Consider the following 14335-nt stretch of genomic DNA (forward strand, 5'->3'; position numbering starts at 1 on the left):
TTGGAACCATTCCTTCCAGCCACTCCACCCAGCCTGGGATTAGAGTCAGGGCCTCCCTCGAGCAGCTGCGCTCAGACAGCTTCCTAAGTATGACTTCTGTGGCTGACTTCTGTGGTTCCCCGAGGAAGCATCCTGCTAAGGCAGGAGTCAGGGGAGGGACTGTCTGCTGGGGTTCAAGGGTAGAATTCTACCCCCAATCCTCCATGCTGGGGCCTCATCCTTGAGATCCCCAGGCAGGGCCCCACCCTCCCCAGCCCCCAACTCTCAACCAGCAGGGAATGGCTACGGGCTTCAGGAATGGGCTGGCAAGTGGGTGTCAGAACTTGGACAGGGCCATCCTGGTGTCTGTGTCTGACTCTCAGCAGCAGTGGCCATGGGTGCAGGTGCTGAGATCTGCCTAAGGCACTTGGCCAGTCGGGCTTGGGATGCAAGGGCCAGCTCACTCCACACAGAATTGGCGGTTGCCTTCGGGGCCTTTGCCTGCAGACGAGGACAGCAGGTCAGGGATCCAGCCAACTTCTTTCTAAGTGTGGCAGAACCCAGAGTCCAAGCAGAGCACCTCAGCTCACCTCCTCATACTTTGTCCTCCAGTAGAAATGAGCTTCTCTATCCACATACAGCAGCAGCAGGTCACAGATAAAGGTGACCTGGAAGAGGCAGGGCCAACCCATGTTCCAGCCCCCGAGCCTGCTCTCCTGCCACTTCCCCAGCCTGCACCCCGAGATTCAATGTGCAGGCACCGGAGCCTCCAGCATGCGTTGGACACACCCTGGTCAGCGGCACTCACCGCAGCGTGCAGGTGCCCACAGTGCTTGCACTCACCACGCCCAGCCAAGCTGCCCCGGTGCCCAGTGTGACGGCCATGGGGATGAGCCCGAACTTCCCTGCCTGAGAGAGATCTGAGCTGAACCTCTCAGCCCACGACTGTCGGCCTCATGCCTCCTCCAGCCCTGTCTGCTTTGCCGCCTCCCATCCCTGGCCTGACCCCTACCTGTGCCTACCTGCCCGGTGACGAGGATGTCGAAGCGGATTCCGTAGAGTTTGAGCAGGGTGCGGGCCTCCACACCCGGTTGCTCCCACCAGTAAGTGGCTGTCCTGCGGGCAGGAAAGAGGGCTCTGGTGGCCTGCTTTGCCCACCCACAGGTGGGGCTGGCCCTGCCAGGGCTCTGTCCAACTTATCCATTGACTGTAAACCAGAGCCCAAGCCTGAGTCCTGGGTCTCAGCCCTGTGTCATTGGTGAGAAAACAGAAAAAGCAAACCAAGACCTGTCCCTCAGAAGTTCCCTGCCTGCTGAGGGGATAGCAGACAGAGGAGTCCCTAAACAGACCCAGCAGCGGGGATGTGAAGGAGCAGGCTCAGGGCTGAGGGATTCCAGAGATGGGAACTCACTCTTCCCTGGGAACTGGGGTAGGCTTCCTGGAGGGGACATGAGACTGGGCCTAGAGGAACATGCACACAGATGGTTCGCCAGCACAGAGGTGGGGGGAACAGGATGTGGGTGGGAGCCAGCCCCGCATGGTTTCGAAGGGCTCAGGAGGTTGGGGAAGCCAGACCAGACGGGATGCAGTGAGCTGTGTTGAGGGGCATCATCCCCAGGCCTGGTGGCCGTGGTGTGCCCACTTGCATGACGAGGTGACACTCAGTGGCAGAAGGATCCAATAAATCTGCTTAGAAGACTTAAAGACATGATAATAAATGCAATTTAAGAACCTTGAGGCCAGGCATGGTGGCTCATGCCTGTAATCCCAGCACTTTGGGAGGCTGAGACAGGTGGGTCACTTGAGGTCAGGAGTTCGAGACTAGCCTGACCAACACGGTGAAACCCCATATCTACTAAAAACACAAAAATTAGCTGGGTGTGGTGGCATGCACCTGTAATCACAGCTACTTGGGATGCTGAGGCAAGAGAATTGCTTGAACCCAGGAGGCAAAGATTGCAGTGAGCCGAGATCAGACCACTGCACTCCAGCCTGACACCAACAAGAGCAAAATTTCAACTAAAAAAAAAAAAAGGCCAGGCATGGTGGCTCATGCCTGTAATCCCAGCACTTTGGGAGGCCGAAGTGTGTGGATCACCTGAGGTCAGAAGTTCGAGACCAGCCTGACCAACATGGCAAAACCCCATCTCTACTAAAAATACAAAAATTAGCCAGGCATTGTGGCACACACCTGTAATCCCAGCTACTCCGGAGACTGAGACTGGAACCTGGGAGGCAGAGGTTGCAGTGAGCCAAGATCATGCCATTGCACTCTAGCCTGGACGCCAAGAAAGTGAAAACTCTGTCTCAAAAAAAAAAAAAAAAAATTAAGGCCGGGCGCGGTGGCTCAAGCCTGTAATCCCAGCACTTTGGGAGGCCGAGACGGGCGGATCACGAGGTCAGGAGATCAAGACCATCCTGGCTAACACGGTGAAACCCCGTCTCTACTAAAAAATACAAAAAACTAGCCGGGCGAGGTGGCGGGCGCCTGTAGTCCCAGCTACTCGGGAGGCTGAGGCAGGAGAATGGCGTAAACCCGGGAGGCGGAGCTTGCAGTGAGCTGAGATCCGGCCACTGCACTCCAGCCTGGGCGACAGAGCGAGACTCCGTCTCAAAAAAAAAAAAAAAAGAAAAGAAAAAAAATTTAAAAATTAAAAATAAATAAATAAATAAAGGCCAGGCGTGGTGGCTCACGCCTGTAATCCCAGCACTTTGGGAGGCCAAGGCAGGTGGAACATGAGGTCAAGAGATCGAGACCATCCTGGCCAACATGGAGAAACCCCGTCTCTACTAAAAATACAAAAATCAGCGGGGAATGGTGGCACACACCTGTAGTCCCAGCTACTCGGGAGGCTGAGGCAGGAGAATTGCTTGAATCTGGGAGGTGGAGGTTGCAGTGAGCCGAGATTGCACCACTGCACTGCAGCCTGGCAATAGAGTGAGACTCTGTCTCAAAAAAAAAAAAAAAAAAAAAAAAAAAAAAAGGCCAGGTGCAGTGGCTCACACCTATAATCCCAGCATTTTGGGAGGCTGAGGCGGGTGGATCACCTGAGGTCAGGAGTTCGAGACCAACATGGTGAAACCCTATCTCTACAAAAATACAAAAATTAGCCGGGCATGGTGGTGGATGCCTGTAATCCCAGCTACTTGGGAGGGTGAGGCAAGAGAATTGCTTGAACCTGGGAGGCAGAGGTTGCAGTGAGCCAAGATCATGCCATTGCACTCCAGCCTGGGTGACAAGAGTGAGACTCCATCTCAAAAAAAAAAAAAAAATTCTTGAGTGCATCATAGATTGGAAAGTACAAAAGTTTAGGATCACTGTTGGCACAGCTGGGGAGCATTAAGTATTAGATTTATTCTGCCAGCCAGGAAGGTGGGTCACACCTGTAATCTCAATACTTTGGAAGGCTGAGGTGGGAAACTGATCAGTTGAGGCCAGGAGTTCAAGACCAGCCTGGTCAACATAGTGAGACCCCCGTTTCTATATTGTTTTTTAAAAAGTAAAAAAGATTTACTCTTGCTAAATGTCTTTCTTTCTTTCTTTTCTTTCTTTCTTTCATGGCATCTGACTCTGTCATCAGACTGGAATGCAGTGGCATGATCATGGCTCACTGCAGCCTCAGTCTTCTGGGCTCAAATGATCCTCCCACCTCAACCTCCTGAGTAGCTGGGACCATAGGCATCTGCCATCAGGCCCAGCTAATTTTAGAAGTATTTTTTGTAGACATGGGGGGTCCCCCTATATTGCCCAGGTTGGTCTCAAACTCCTGGGCTCAGGTGATCCTCCCACCTCAGCCTCCCAAAGTGTTGGGATTACAGGCATGAGCCACTGCACCCAAAAGTCAATTTCTTGAGTGCAACAATAAGACAGTGGCTACATAGGGAAGGTCCCTGTTCTCAGGACAATGTTGAAAAAGGTAAGTGTCCGGATGTCTGCCACCTACTTTCAAACAGTTCCGTTTGAAATCTAAACATATCCAGTTCACTCCAGACAGGGAGAAAGAAAATGTGGCCAGATGGTAACATAAAAACTGGTAAGCCCAGATGAAGGTATATGGGTGTTCATGGTACTAATCTTAAGTTTGTCTAGAGTTTTTAAAAAAAATGTTTAGGTAAAAGCTGAAGGGAGGCCAGGCACGGTGGTTTACATCTGTAATCCTAGCCCTTTGGGAGGCTAAGGTGGGTGGATCACCTGAGGTCAGGGGTTTGAGACCAGCCTGGCCAACATCGTGAAAACCCATCTCTACCAAAGTATAAAAATTAGCTAGGAGTGGTGGTGGGCGCCTGTAATTCCAGCTACTCGGAGGCTGAGGGAGGATAATCGGTTGAACCCGGGAAGCGGAGGTTACAGTGAGCCAAGATCGGGCCACTGCACTCCAGCCTGGGTGACAGAATGAGATTCTGTCTTAAAAAAAAAAAAAAAAAAGCTGAAAGGAAGAAGGGGAAAGTAAAAAGCAAACACCCCATTGCTGTGGAGGGGAGATACTAGAGGCAGGGTGGGGTGGAGAAAGGGTTGACAGTGAGGAGCCTGAGCTGGGCAGGGGCCCGGGACAAATGGGGTGGAGGGCTCAGGACTTGGGGGAGCAGGATGGAGCCTGTGCTGGAGGATGTGGGGTTGAGAACAGCTCTCTCGTGCTCCTGGGAGCCCCTCGCACACCAGTGGAATATCCAGAGGGCTGGGCCTGGGTGTGGTCTGTCCTGATTGCCACAGGGAGAGGGCGATGGGCACAGCAGTTGGGCACTGGGAGCAGTGGGGCCGCACCTGAAGTTGTAGCTCCTCTCCTGCAGCTGGAAGGAGTAGTGAGTCCGGCAGCCGGAGTCCCCAGTGTCCAGGTCACAATCCCAGTGAACCCTGATGCCCACAGAGCCACCCTGCACATAGCACACAGCTGTTCCACTGGTGGGTGGGCCCGGGACCCTCTCCCAGAGCCCTCCAGGAACCTTGCCCCCAACTCAGGACCCACCAGCAACGCCAGGTCCTCGAAGTTCCCTCCAGCCTCGGCCACGAGGTCCCCAATGCGGAACACGGGACAGTAGGGGCTGAGTTGTGGTTCATAGCGGCAGTACTTAAAATAGGTGGGGTCCCAGGTCTCCAAGGCATTGGACCTGGGAGGGGTGGGGGAGGTCAGACAAGGTAGGAGACAAGGAGGGTCTTGGGGCAGATGGGACCCATTCTGCTTACTTAGAGAAGTTGAACTTGCTGAAGGTGACCGTGTTTTTGATGAACAGTGTGAAGTTCTGGGCCTGGGCCAGCAGGGGCCTCCTGCAGGTGGAAGGGAGATGACAGCCTCTGCCAGGCCTGGGGCCCTGCGCTGGTGGGGGTGGGGGATTGTGGGGACACTTACGAGGGCACAACGCCACTCTCCACTGGGCACCAACTCCAGATCTCACAGGTCCTGTGGGTCCCATTGAACACCACACATTGGCCTGTTTTCACGCCTAGAAAACAAAAGATGAACTCCAGACCTTCAAATCTCCACAGGGCTGGGGAAGGCGTCAGCCAAGGGGTTGTTGGCAGAAAGAGAGATGCAGGGACAGAGGCGAATGGGGCCTGCACTCAGGAGCCACCCAGGATCCAAGCCCAGCCCCCACCCTGCTGGGGACACTGGAAGACAGAGCCCACAGTTACCGTGGCTGTGCGTGCCTCTCTCCCCTTCTGGGCAGTCCTCGTCGACCCAGCAGTTAGCCAGTGGGACAGAGGGGTGCTGAGGTGGGCAAGAAAGCAGTCACCGATGGCACAGGGGATGTCTCCCCTCCACAGCCCAGTCTCAAAGGCAGGGAGGTTCAAGGTGGGAAGGACAGGCCCCCTTCCCACCTTAAACCTCCTCAACACCCCCCCACCAGAGTACCCTGAGTCTGGGCCCACACAGGAAAGCTAGAGGGTGCAAATAAAAGGAGGTGGTCAGAGGAGGGAGCAGAGCAACGCCCTGGCCAGATGAGGGTACAACGCTGTATTTCAAAAACAAAGGGAGACCCCTTTCCTCCTTTTTAAAAAAATTTATTTTTAGTGATGTGGTCTCACTCTGTTGCCCAGGCTGGAGTGCAGTGGTACGATCGTGGCTCACTATAGCCTTGCCCTCCTGGGCTTAAGCAATCCTCTCACCTCAGTTTTTCCAGCAGCTGGGACTACAAACACACACCACTGTGACTGGCTGATTTTTTAATTTTTTTTTTTTTTTTGTAGACATGTAGTTTTGCTATGTTGACCAGGCTGGTTTTAAACTCCTGGCCTCAAGCAATCCTTCTGTCTCAGCCTCCCAGGGTGCTGTGATTAAAGGTGTGAGACAACGCACCCTGCCCTTCCCTCCTGACAGTTCTGTCCGTGGTGGACACGGAAGTGATCCTTCCAGGTCTAGCTCCTCTGGTCCAATCTGGATGACAGATCAGGGAAGGTGAATATACCTTGGGAGGGTAAGTTTTTGATGCCCGGAATGGGGGCACAACTGACAAAGATCAGGGCCCTAGAGTCAAGGGCTTGGGTATTGAAGCAGGACCCCACACCCTTGCTGAGGGGCCACAGGCTACTCCTTTCTGCTCTCTCTTCTGTAACCTGGGGACATTAATGCCTGCACAGAGGCATAGGACTATGGGGCTCTGGCAGAAGGGGAGGACAGGCGAGCTTTCTGGGGTCCCAGACCCAAGAGAGGAAGGCACCCTTGAGCACCAGGCACTCTCCCAGGCACGGTTCTGCCCCAGCTGAGGATGGACACTGCTGCCCAGGGCACTCAGCTCAGTGGCAGCAGGAGGAACAGCAATACCAGGGGCTCAAGGAAGGCTGAGGGCCTCTGAGAAGCCAGAATGAGGCAGTGAGAATTTCTGAAAGACAGGGCCGTCATGAATGGGTGGAGGGCAGAGCAGAGCCACATGCTGTGCTTCTTTGTCCCTACCTATGTCCTGTGTCTGCCTCTCCTCTCCACTCCAGCTGGGCTACCGTCTCCTCCAATTAGACCCCACAGTGACCACCAATGGGGCCCCCATGTCTCCCCCTACCCTCATCCACCTACCCCCAGCAGCCCAAGTGGTGCATCCCACAATGTGCAGGAGATTGAGCACCCTGCCTCTGAGCCCATGTGTGGCTCTCTTCTGCTCCTCTCATCAGGTTTAGCTCCTGTCAGACACGGTGGCTCATGCCTGTAATCCTAGCACTTTGAGAGTCCAAGGCGGGCGGATTGCCTGAGCCCAGGAGTTCGAGACCTGCCTGGGCAACAAAGCAAGACCTCATCGCTACAGGAAAAAAAAAAAGTTTAACAATTAGCTGAGTATAACACTCCCACCTATATAGTCCCAGCAACTCAGAAGGCTGGGGCAAAAAAATTGCTTGAGCCCAAGATGTCAAGGAGGCAGTGAGCTGTGATCACACCACTGTATTCTAGCCTGGGTGACAGAGCAAGACCCTGTCTCAAAAAAAAAAAAAGAAAAAAAGAAAACAAACAAAAACAGTTTGGCTTCATAGTGGGGCTTACAGGGGCCCCTGAAATCCTGAACTACCTTCTTCCCACCCCAGTTCAAATATTCAATTCAGCTCCACTCACTGGCAGGTAGCCCTAAAGGCACCTCACCTCACACAGCTCAGCGCCTTTGCCCACCAAGCACCCTCTGGTGGACACCTACTCCAGCCAAATCCACCTGCTCACCAGCTTCTCCTCACCCTTTTTTAAGATTCTGCTCAGCTGGACACGGTGGCTCATGCCTGTAATCCCAACACTTTGGGAAGCCGAGGTGGGTAGATTATCTGAGGTCAGGAGTTCGAGCCTGGCCAACATGGCGAAACCCTGTCTCTATTAAAAATACAAAAATTATCTGAGTGTGGCGGCTTGTGCCTGTAGTCCCACCTACTTGGGAGACTGAGGCAGGAGAATCGCTTGAACCCAGGAGGTAGAGGTTGCAGTGAGCCGAGATCATGCCTCTGCACTCCAGCCTGGGTGACAGAGTGAGACTCCATCTCAAAAAAAAAAAAAAAAAAAAAAAAGATTCTGCTCAACTGCAGCCCTGGGTCCCCCACCTACAGCCTCTGTCCCATCATAGGACCTGCCACCTTGGCTGGGCTGTCCACGCAGGTGGTCCTTGAGGTATGGGAGATGGAGTTTTGTGAATTCAGCATAGCTAGCCCCCTGGCCCAGAGGGGAGGCTCAGCGGTGTCTGCTGAGGGAGGTGACACTAAAGGAGCACGGTGCATGTACGGGAAGGATCAGGGGCCAGGATCCCGAGAGGAGCTGGCAGAACTCTGGTCTTCTGGGAAAGCCAGGTTGTCAGATCTGATAATTACAACCCAGCCCTGATGTTTCATGGAAAGAGCCAGAAGTGTGCTTGCAGACAAAGAGGAATTGCACAGATTCTGAAAAACAGACCCACGGATCCAGCCAAATTTCAGAACAGTCTACAAACTGAATATTAAATAGACACCGGAGCATTAAGAAAGGGAAGGACATTGTGTGGGTTCACTAAGGGTAAGCACATCCTGCTGGGCGCAGTGGCTCATGTTGGGAATAGGCCCCCAAAATCTGGTCATAAAGTGGCCCAAAACTGGCCATAAACAAAATCTCTGCAGCACTGTGACATGTTCGTGATGGCCATGACGCCCACGCTGGAAGGTTGTGCGTTTACCAGAATGAGGGCAAGGAACACCTGGTCCACCCAGGGGGGAAACCGCTTAAAAGCATTCTTAAACCACAAAGAATAGCATGAGCCATCTGTGCCTTAAGGACATGCTCCTGCTGCAGATAACTCGCCAGAGCCCATCCCTTTATTTTGGTCCATCCTTTTGTTTCCCATTAGGAATACTTTTAGTTAATCTATAATCTACAGAAACAATGCTTATCACTGGCTTGCTGTCAATAAATATGTAGGTAAATCTGTTTAAGGCTCTCAGCTCTGAAGGCTGTGATACCCCTGATTTCCCACTCCACACCTCTGTATTTCTGTATGTGTGTCTTTAATTTCTCTAGCGCCGCTGGGTTAGGGTCTCCCCAACCAAGCTGGTCTCGGCAGGCTCACGCCTGTAATCCCAGCACTTTGGGAGGCTGAGGCGGGCAGATCACCTGAGGCCAGGAGTTCAAGACCAGCCTGGCCAACAAGGCAAAACCCTGTCTGTACTTAAAATACATAAATTAGCTGGGCGTGGAGGTGGGCACCTGTAATCCCAGCTACTCAGGAGGCTGAGCAGGAGAACTGCTTGAACCCGAGAGGCGGAGGTTGCAGTGAGCCAAGATCGGGCCATTGAACTCCAGCCTGGGGGACAAGAGTGAGACTCCATCTCAAAAAAAAAAAAAAGAGTAAGCAATCCTTTGTGCATATTTCCAACTACAGACATGGGATGTCTCCAGCAACTGTGCTAGGACTAACCACCAGGGCTCAGGGAACAGGTGTCTGCACAATGACCCTCTAGCCCAGGAGGCAGGTAAATGTTGGACTTGTTTAAAGAAAGATGTCACTGTGGAAGTAAACTTTTGGGACTATGTCCTGAGTCTCAATAGTTCAAACAAAATTCACAGCTGGAGAGAATGAGCATGCTCTGTGACAGATGCAGGATCCCAGGGACATCTCCAGGCAAGGGGTAAAGGTGAAATGTCAGGGGGAGAATCAGTATTTCTGGATCAGAAACGAAGAAGAACAAGGTGGGGGACTCTGGCTTGACCATGGTTGATGTAAAAACTATCCAGAAATCAGGGCTCACGCCTGTAATCCCAGCACTTTGGGAGGCCGAGGCAGGCGGATCATGGGGTCAGGAGATCGAGACCATCCTGGCTAACACGGTGAAACCCCGTTTCCACTAAAAATACAAAAAAAAAATTATCTGGGCGTGGTAGCGGGCACCTGTAGTACCAGCTACTCGGGAGGCTGAGGCAGGAAAATGGTGTGAACCTGGGAGGCGGAGCTTGCAGTGAGCCGAGATCGCGTCACTTCACTCCAGCCTGGGTGACAAAGCAAGACTCCATCTCAAAAACAAAACAAAACAAAACAAAACAAAACTATCCAGAAATCATAAGCAACCCTGAATTCACCATGAGTAAGAGTGTGCTGTGTTGGCTCACAAAGATGAAAGCTGCTTCAGGACACATTAATAGAGGCTGAGCACAGAGAAGGGGAGGTGATATTCCAGCTTGGCTCTTGCTATTAGAGCCTCCCTGAGCATGTGCCCAGCTCTGGTTGTCACAATAACAACCTGGAGAGTACCCAGAGGCAGGACCAGGATGAGGAGGGTCTGGGCACCTCATGGGAACTGCTGCTGCCCAGAGCTCGGGGTACTGTCACCCACAGGCTGGGAGGCCTTAAGAAAGTGACTCAACCTCACCGAGCCTCAGTCTTCTCCTCTGAAATGCAGATCACAGGACTTCCTACCAGACAGGGGATATATGAAGACTGAAAGAAATAACTCACACAAAGATGTAGCCCAGTGCCTGGGGGACATTAAGCACATGCTGAGCCTTCCGCCACCTGGGAAGGGGAAAGGGAAACACGGATGGCCACCTGGGGCTGGTGGAGGAACGAGGGGCCTGCTGGGAGGATCCTGGACAAACTCACCTCTGGGCATCTGCCCTGAACTTGGGCTGGCGTCACAAGGAAGTTGGTCACCAAGAAGAACACGTTTTCTCCCTAGGAGGCAAATCTCAAGGTTGGCCTGGATGGGCTCGCATTGACCAGAAAGGCCGGAAGCCGGCAGCCTGGTTTATGAGGGAAGGGATGTTGGCCCCATCAAGTCATTAACCCTGTCCCCCCATAAGGCAGACTGAAGCAGAGATGGGAGGCTGGCAGGCGTTCTGGCCATTTTTGAGACCAGGAAGCCTCGTGCCCATGTCCATCTCTTGAGACAAGTTTCTTTCTCATTTGCTCAACCAAAATTTATTTGTGTGTGTGCGTGTGTCTGTGTGCATTTAGAGACAGGGTTTCACTTAGTCACCCAGGCTGGAGTGCAGTGTTATCATCAGTGCTCACTGCAAACTCTAACTCCTGGGCTCAGGAGATCCTCCTGCCTCAGCCTCCCAAGTAGCTGGGACTACAGGCTCCAGCTACCATGCCTGGCTTCAACCAGAATATTCCAACAGCCTGCTGCTTCTAGTACTGAAGATCCAGGGGAGAGCTGGGCCCGGCACCTGCCCAGGATGGAGAAGAGGTGAGTCTCCCATCCCACACACAGCAGCACTGGCACAGCAGGGGCCAGGGGAGAAGAGGGAAAGCTCTGCCTGTGGTCAATGGGTGGCCCAGGACATTGGAAAGAAAGGCTGACCCTCCAGTGCTGCTCGTGAGAGCACTGTGAATTTGAGGAATGTACACACAGGAAGGGAAGGTGAGGGCTGGGCAGAGGGTGGTGGGAGTGGCAGCCATTAGGATTGGGAGGAATGTGTGGACACCCTCATAGGCAGGGTTGGGAAAATTCCTGAGGGTAGAAGCAGGGGCTGCAGGCTCTGAGGATGCCTGGTGTGAAAGTTCAGCCTGGCTGCTGCGTGGTGTGCACCGAGTAGTAGGGAGGAGGTGAGAGGGGCATCTAAGGGCCCTCTAGGAGGCCACAGTCTCATGCAGGCATGGCAAGGGTAGTGGTGAAAAATCTTGGAAGGGACAGGAAGGGGTCCAGGTTGAGTCACGGATCTGGCTGAGGCACTAGTGGATGTCACAGCCATCGTGACTAGTGGATGTCACAGAGGCCATGCCAGGAGAGGGAAATAATTGATCTTTGGACATGTAGGTGTGCACCTGGAAGACAGCTGTGCTCTGGGCAGGTGTTCACTGGGACTACATACACCCTGGGCATCAGAAGAGTAGAAGTGGAAGTTGAGGCTGGGGATGAGCTGGGTGGATGGAGGAGGAAAACACAGCCGAGAAGAGGGGAGGAGCAGCACCTGACCACAGTGCCCCAGGTCAGGGAGCAGGGCTACAGGAAGTTCCATGCCCCAGCATCCCACACCACTCTCAAGCTCAAGCCATTAGTCCCGGACACCCCCTTCTTTTCTGTTGGCAGTCTTTGGAAATGCAGTTTCTCTGGTCTGGCTTCTTTTTTGGGACGGGGGACAGAGTCTCTCTTTGTCTCCCAGGCTGGAGTGCTGTGGCGCAATCTCGGCTCACTGCAAGCTCCGCCTCCCAGGTTCACGCCATTCTGCTGCCTCAGCCTCCCCGAGTAGCTGGGACTACAAGCGCCCGCCACCTCGCCCGGCTGATTTTTTGTATTTTTAGTACAGACAGGGTTTCCCCGTGTTAGCCAGGATGGTCTCTATCTTCTGACCTCGAGATCTGCCCGCCTCAGCCTCCCAAAGTACTGGGATTACAGGAGTGAGCCACCACACCCAGCCCTGGCCTGGCTTCTTGACCAGCCCCTTTTTCCACCCTGAAACCTCCTACACATCCCTGAAAGCGCTGTCCAGGCGCCACTCCTCTGTGAAGGCCTTCCTGAGAACCCCCAGCTGCCTCTGGCATCACATGCTTCTCTCTGGCACACACTGGCTGCATGGCAGGTGTCCAAGCTGTCAGTGGGCAAAGGACTTGTATCCCCATCAGCAGCACCAGGGCCCCCACCTGAGGTGGCTTCACGAAGTCGGCCACATCCCACAGCCGGTTTCCAAGCTCCTCGATCTGAGTCACGGAAACCCCTTTGAGTTTGGTGATGACAGAAATCTGGGGGTCAAGATCCCGGTCCTGGTAGCCTTTTTTGGCGAGGAGAGCCCACCTGGGGAGGAGAAGTTAGGCAGTGTGGTGTGTCCACAGCGTGTAGTGACAGGGGCAGAGCTGGGCCCTACATGCTCAGTTCTCTCCCCACACCCTACAGGCTCCCAGTCCAGCATCAAGGGCCCCACCTCCTCTCTGGCCCCACTTCCCACTCCAGACGCCCTGAACGAGACAGAAGCTCCAGCCATGCGTCAGAGAGCCAGTGCCCTCGGACAATCACCTTCCCCAGCCAGCACCCACCCCCAGCCTCACTAGACCCAGCTCCCAGCTTCTAGACTCCCCTGACCCGAGGTAGAGCTGGTGGTCTCTCTGGGGCTACTGCTCCAGCTCTCACAGATGTTAAGGACGATGTCTTGTGCCCCCTGGGTGGGGCCGTGGGGAGGGACTGGGAAGGAGGCAGGTGGGCACACAGGACAAACAAGCAGCTTGTTCTTGCTCTCCTGTCTTGTATCGCCTACCTCCCCCCAGCCCCCCTCCCAATCTGCCCCCTTCCCCTCCAGCCCCTAAACAGCCCAACCCTCAACTTCAACCCAGCAGGACCAAGCCCCACCCCCCACCTCTTCCCCTGCCCCTCCAGCCTGGCCAAAAGCTCTTCTCTCTTACCCTACCACATAGACCACGATCCCAAGCTGCAGCAGCCTCTGCAGGGCGCCCACCCGCCAGTTCCTGGTCATCACATACTTCTCTGTCTTATAATCCAGAAGCCCCCAGCCTGTCGTAGCCCCTGGGGAGCCCATGCTGCCAGCTCTTGCTAGCTGTGGGCACATGAGTCAGCATGGTAGCTGCAGTCACAGCTGAACAGGAGGCAAAGCAGGGCCCGAGCCAGGCCAGGCCAGTCACTGTTAAAGGGACACTTCCACTAAAGCAGGATCCAGCCTCCGACACCCAGCCCTCAGTCCCTAACCCCAGCTGCCCTGCACCTCCCACCCTCCCTACATTCCCTTTGCTGGGCCCTGGTGGTACACAGAGAACAGCAGCAGCTCTGTCCCTGCCCTCTGGCCTCACTTCCTGGGGTGGGAGTGGAGGTGGTGGGAGGATGGGGAGAGACAGCTGTTATCAGTGCTGTGAGAGGACGGCCTGAGCGCAGCAGCAGCAGGGTGGGGAGGGTGTTGAGGAAAGCTTCAGGAAGAAGTAACCTCTAAGCTGACCCTTGCAGATTTCTGAAGTTCGACAAGCAGAAAAAGATGGGGATGGAGGTTCCTGGTGCAGGGAGCAGCGTATGCAAAGGCCAGAGCATGCAAGAGAACTAAGAGGCCCAGAGTGAGAGGGTGACCTGGCTCTGCGAAGTTCCCCAGGCCCTCCTGAAAAGCTGTCCCCCGCCACCTTCCCCAGTGCAGTGAGGAAAACACAAGTCCTGGAGTCAGGCGTGTTTCCCAGTCCATGAAAGGGGGGCGATGCTGGAACCCCCAAGGGAGGCAGGGAGGCTAAATGCCCACAAGGCGCCCAAGCTAGTGCATGGCCCGTGGCGCGTGCAGTTTACCCTCTCAGGCGGGGAGCCTCAGCTGAGGCGAGCCACGGTTTCTACGGCAACCAACAACACCGGGTTGCCGGGGCGACCGCCGCTAGGGAGCTCGTCGCTAATTGCCGTGGCGGACGCCAGCAGATGGACGCCACATTCGATTGGTCAGCGCAGCCGCAGACTCCGCCCACATCCCCGGGCCGCGCTCTAGGTGAGGCGGCAAGCGGTCTTCGCCTGAGGGTC

The 14335-nt window shown here is 54.4% G+C and overlaps 1 protein-coding gene across 2 annotated transcripts; it reads right to left on the reverse strand.

Annotated features, from left to right (window-relative positions):
- Window positions 1–281: 281 nt before the first annotated feature.
- On the reverse strand, window positions 282–13400 carry P2RX6 (purinergic receptor P2X 6). Of its 2 annotated transcripts, none has more exons than XM_010368992.2 (12): window positions 13315–13400; window positions 12484–12634; window positions 10501–10572; window positions 5609–5684; window positions 5325–5418; window positions 5162–5242; window positions 4944–5085; window positions 4742–4851; window positions 1002–1095; window positions 823–888; window positions 570–647; window positions 282–480 (listed from the first exon to the last, which is right to left on the reverse strand). In XM_010368992.2, exons 1-12 carry the CDS (start codon window positions 13398–13400, stop codon window positions 292–294), a joined length of 1239 nt encoding a protein of 412 aa, XP_010367294.1. In that variant the 3' UTR covers window positions 282–291. The 2 variants fall into 2 exon arrangements, with proteins under 2 accessions (XP_010367294.1, XP_010367293.1); XM_010368991.2 differs by having other exon boundaries at window positions 13237–13400.
- Window positions 13401–14335: the final 935 nt, after the last annotated feature.

The sequence above is a fragment of the Rhinopithecus roxellana genome, chromosome 13 (assembly GCF_007565055.1).
Source record: "Rhinopithecus roxellana isolate Shanxi Qingling chromosome 13, ASM756505v1, whole genome shotgun sequence".
In the NCBI taxonomy this organism is placed as follows: Eukaryota; Metazoa; Chordata; class Mammalia; order Primates; family Cercopithecidae; genus Rhinopithecus; species Rhinopithecus roxellana.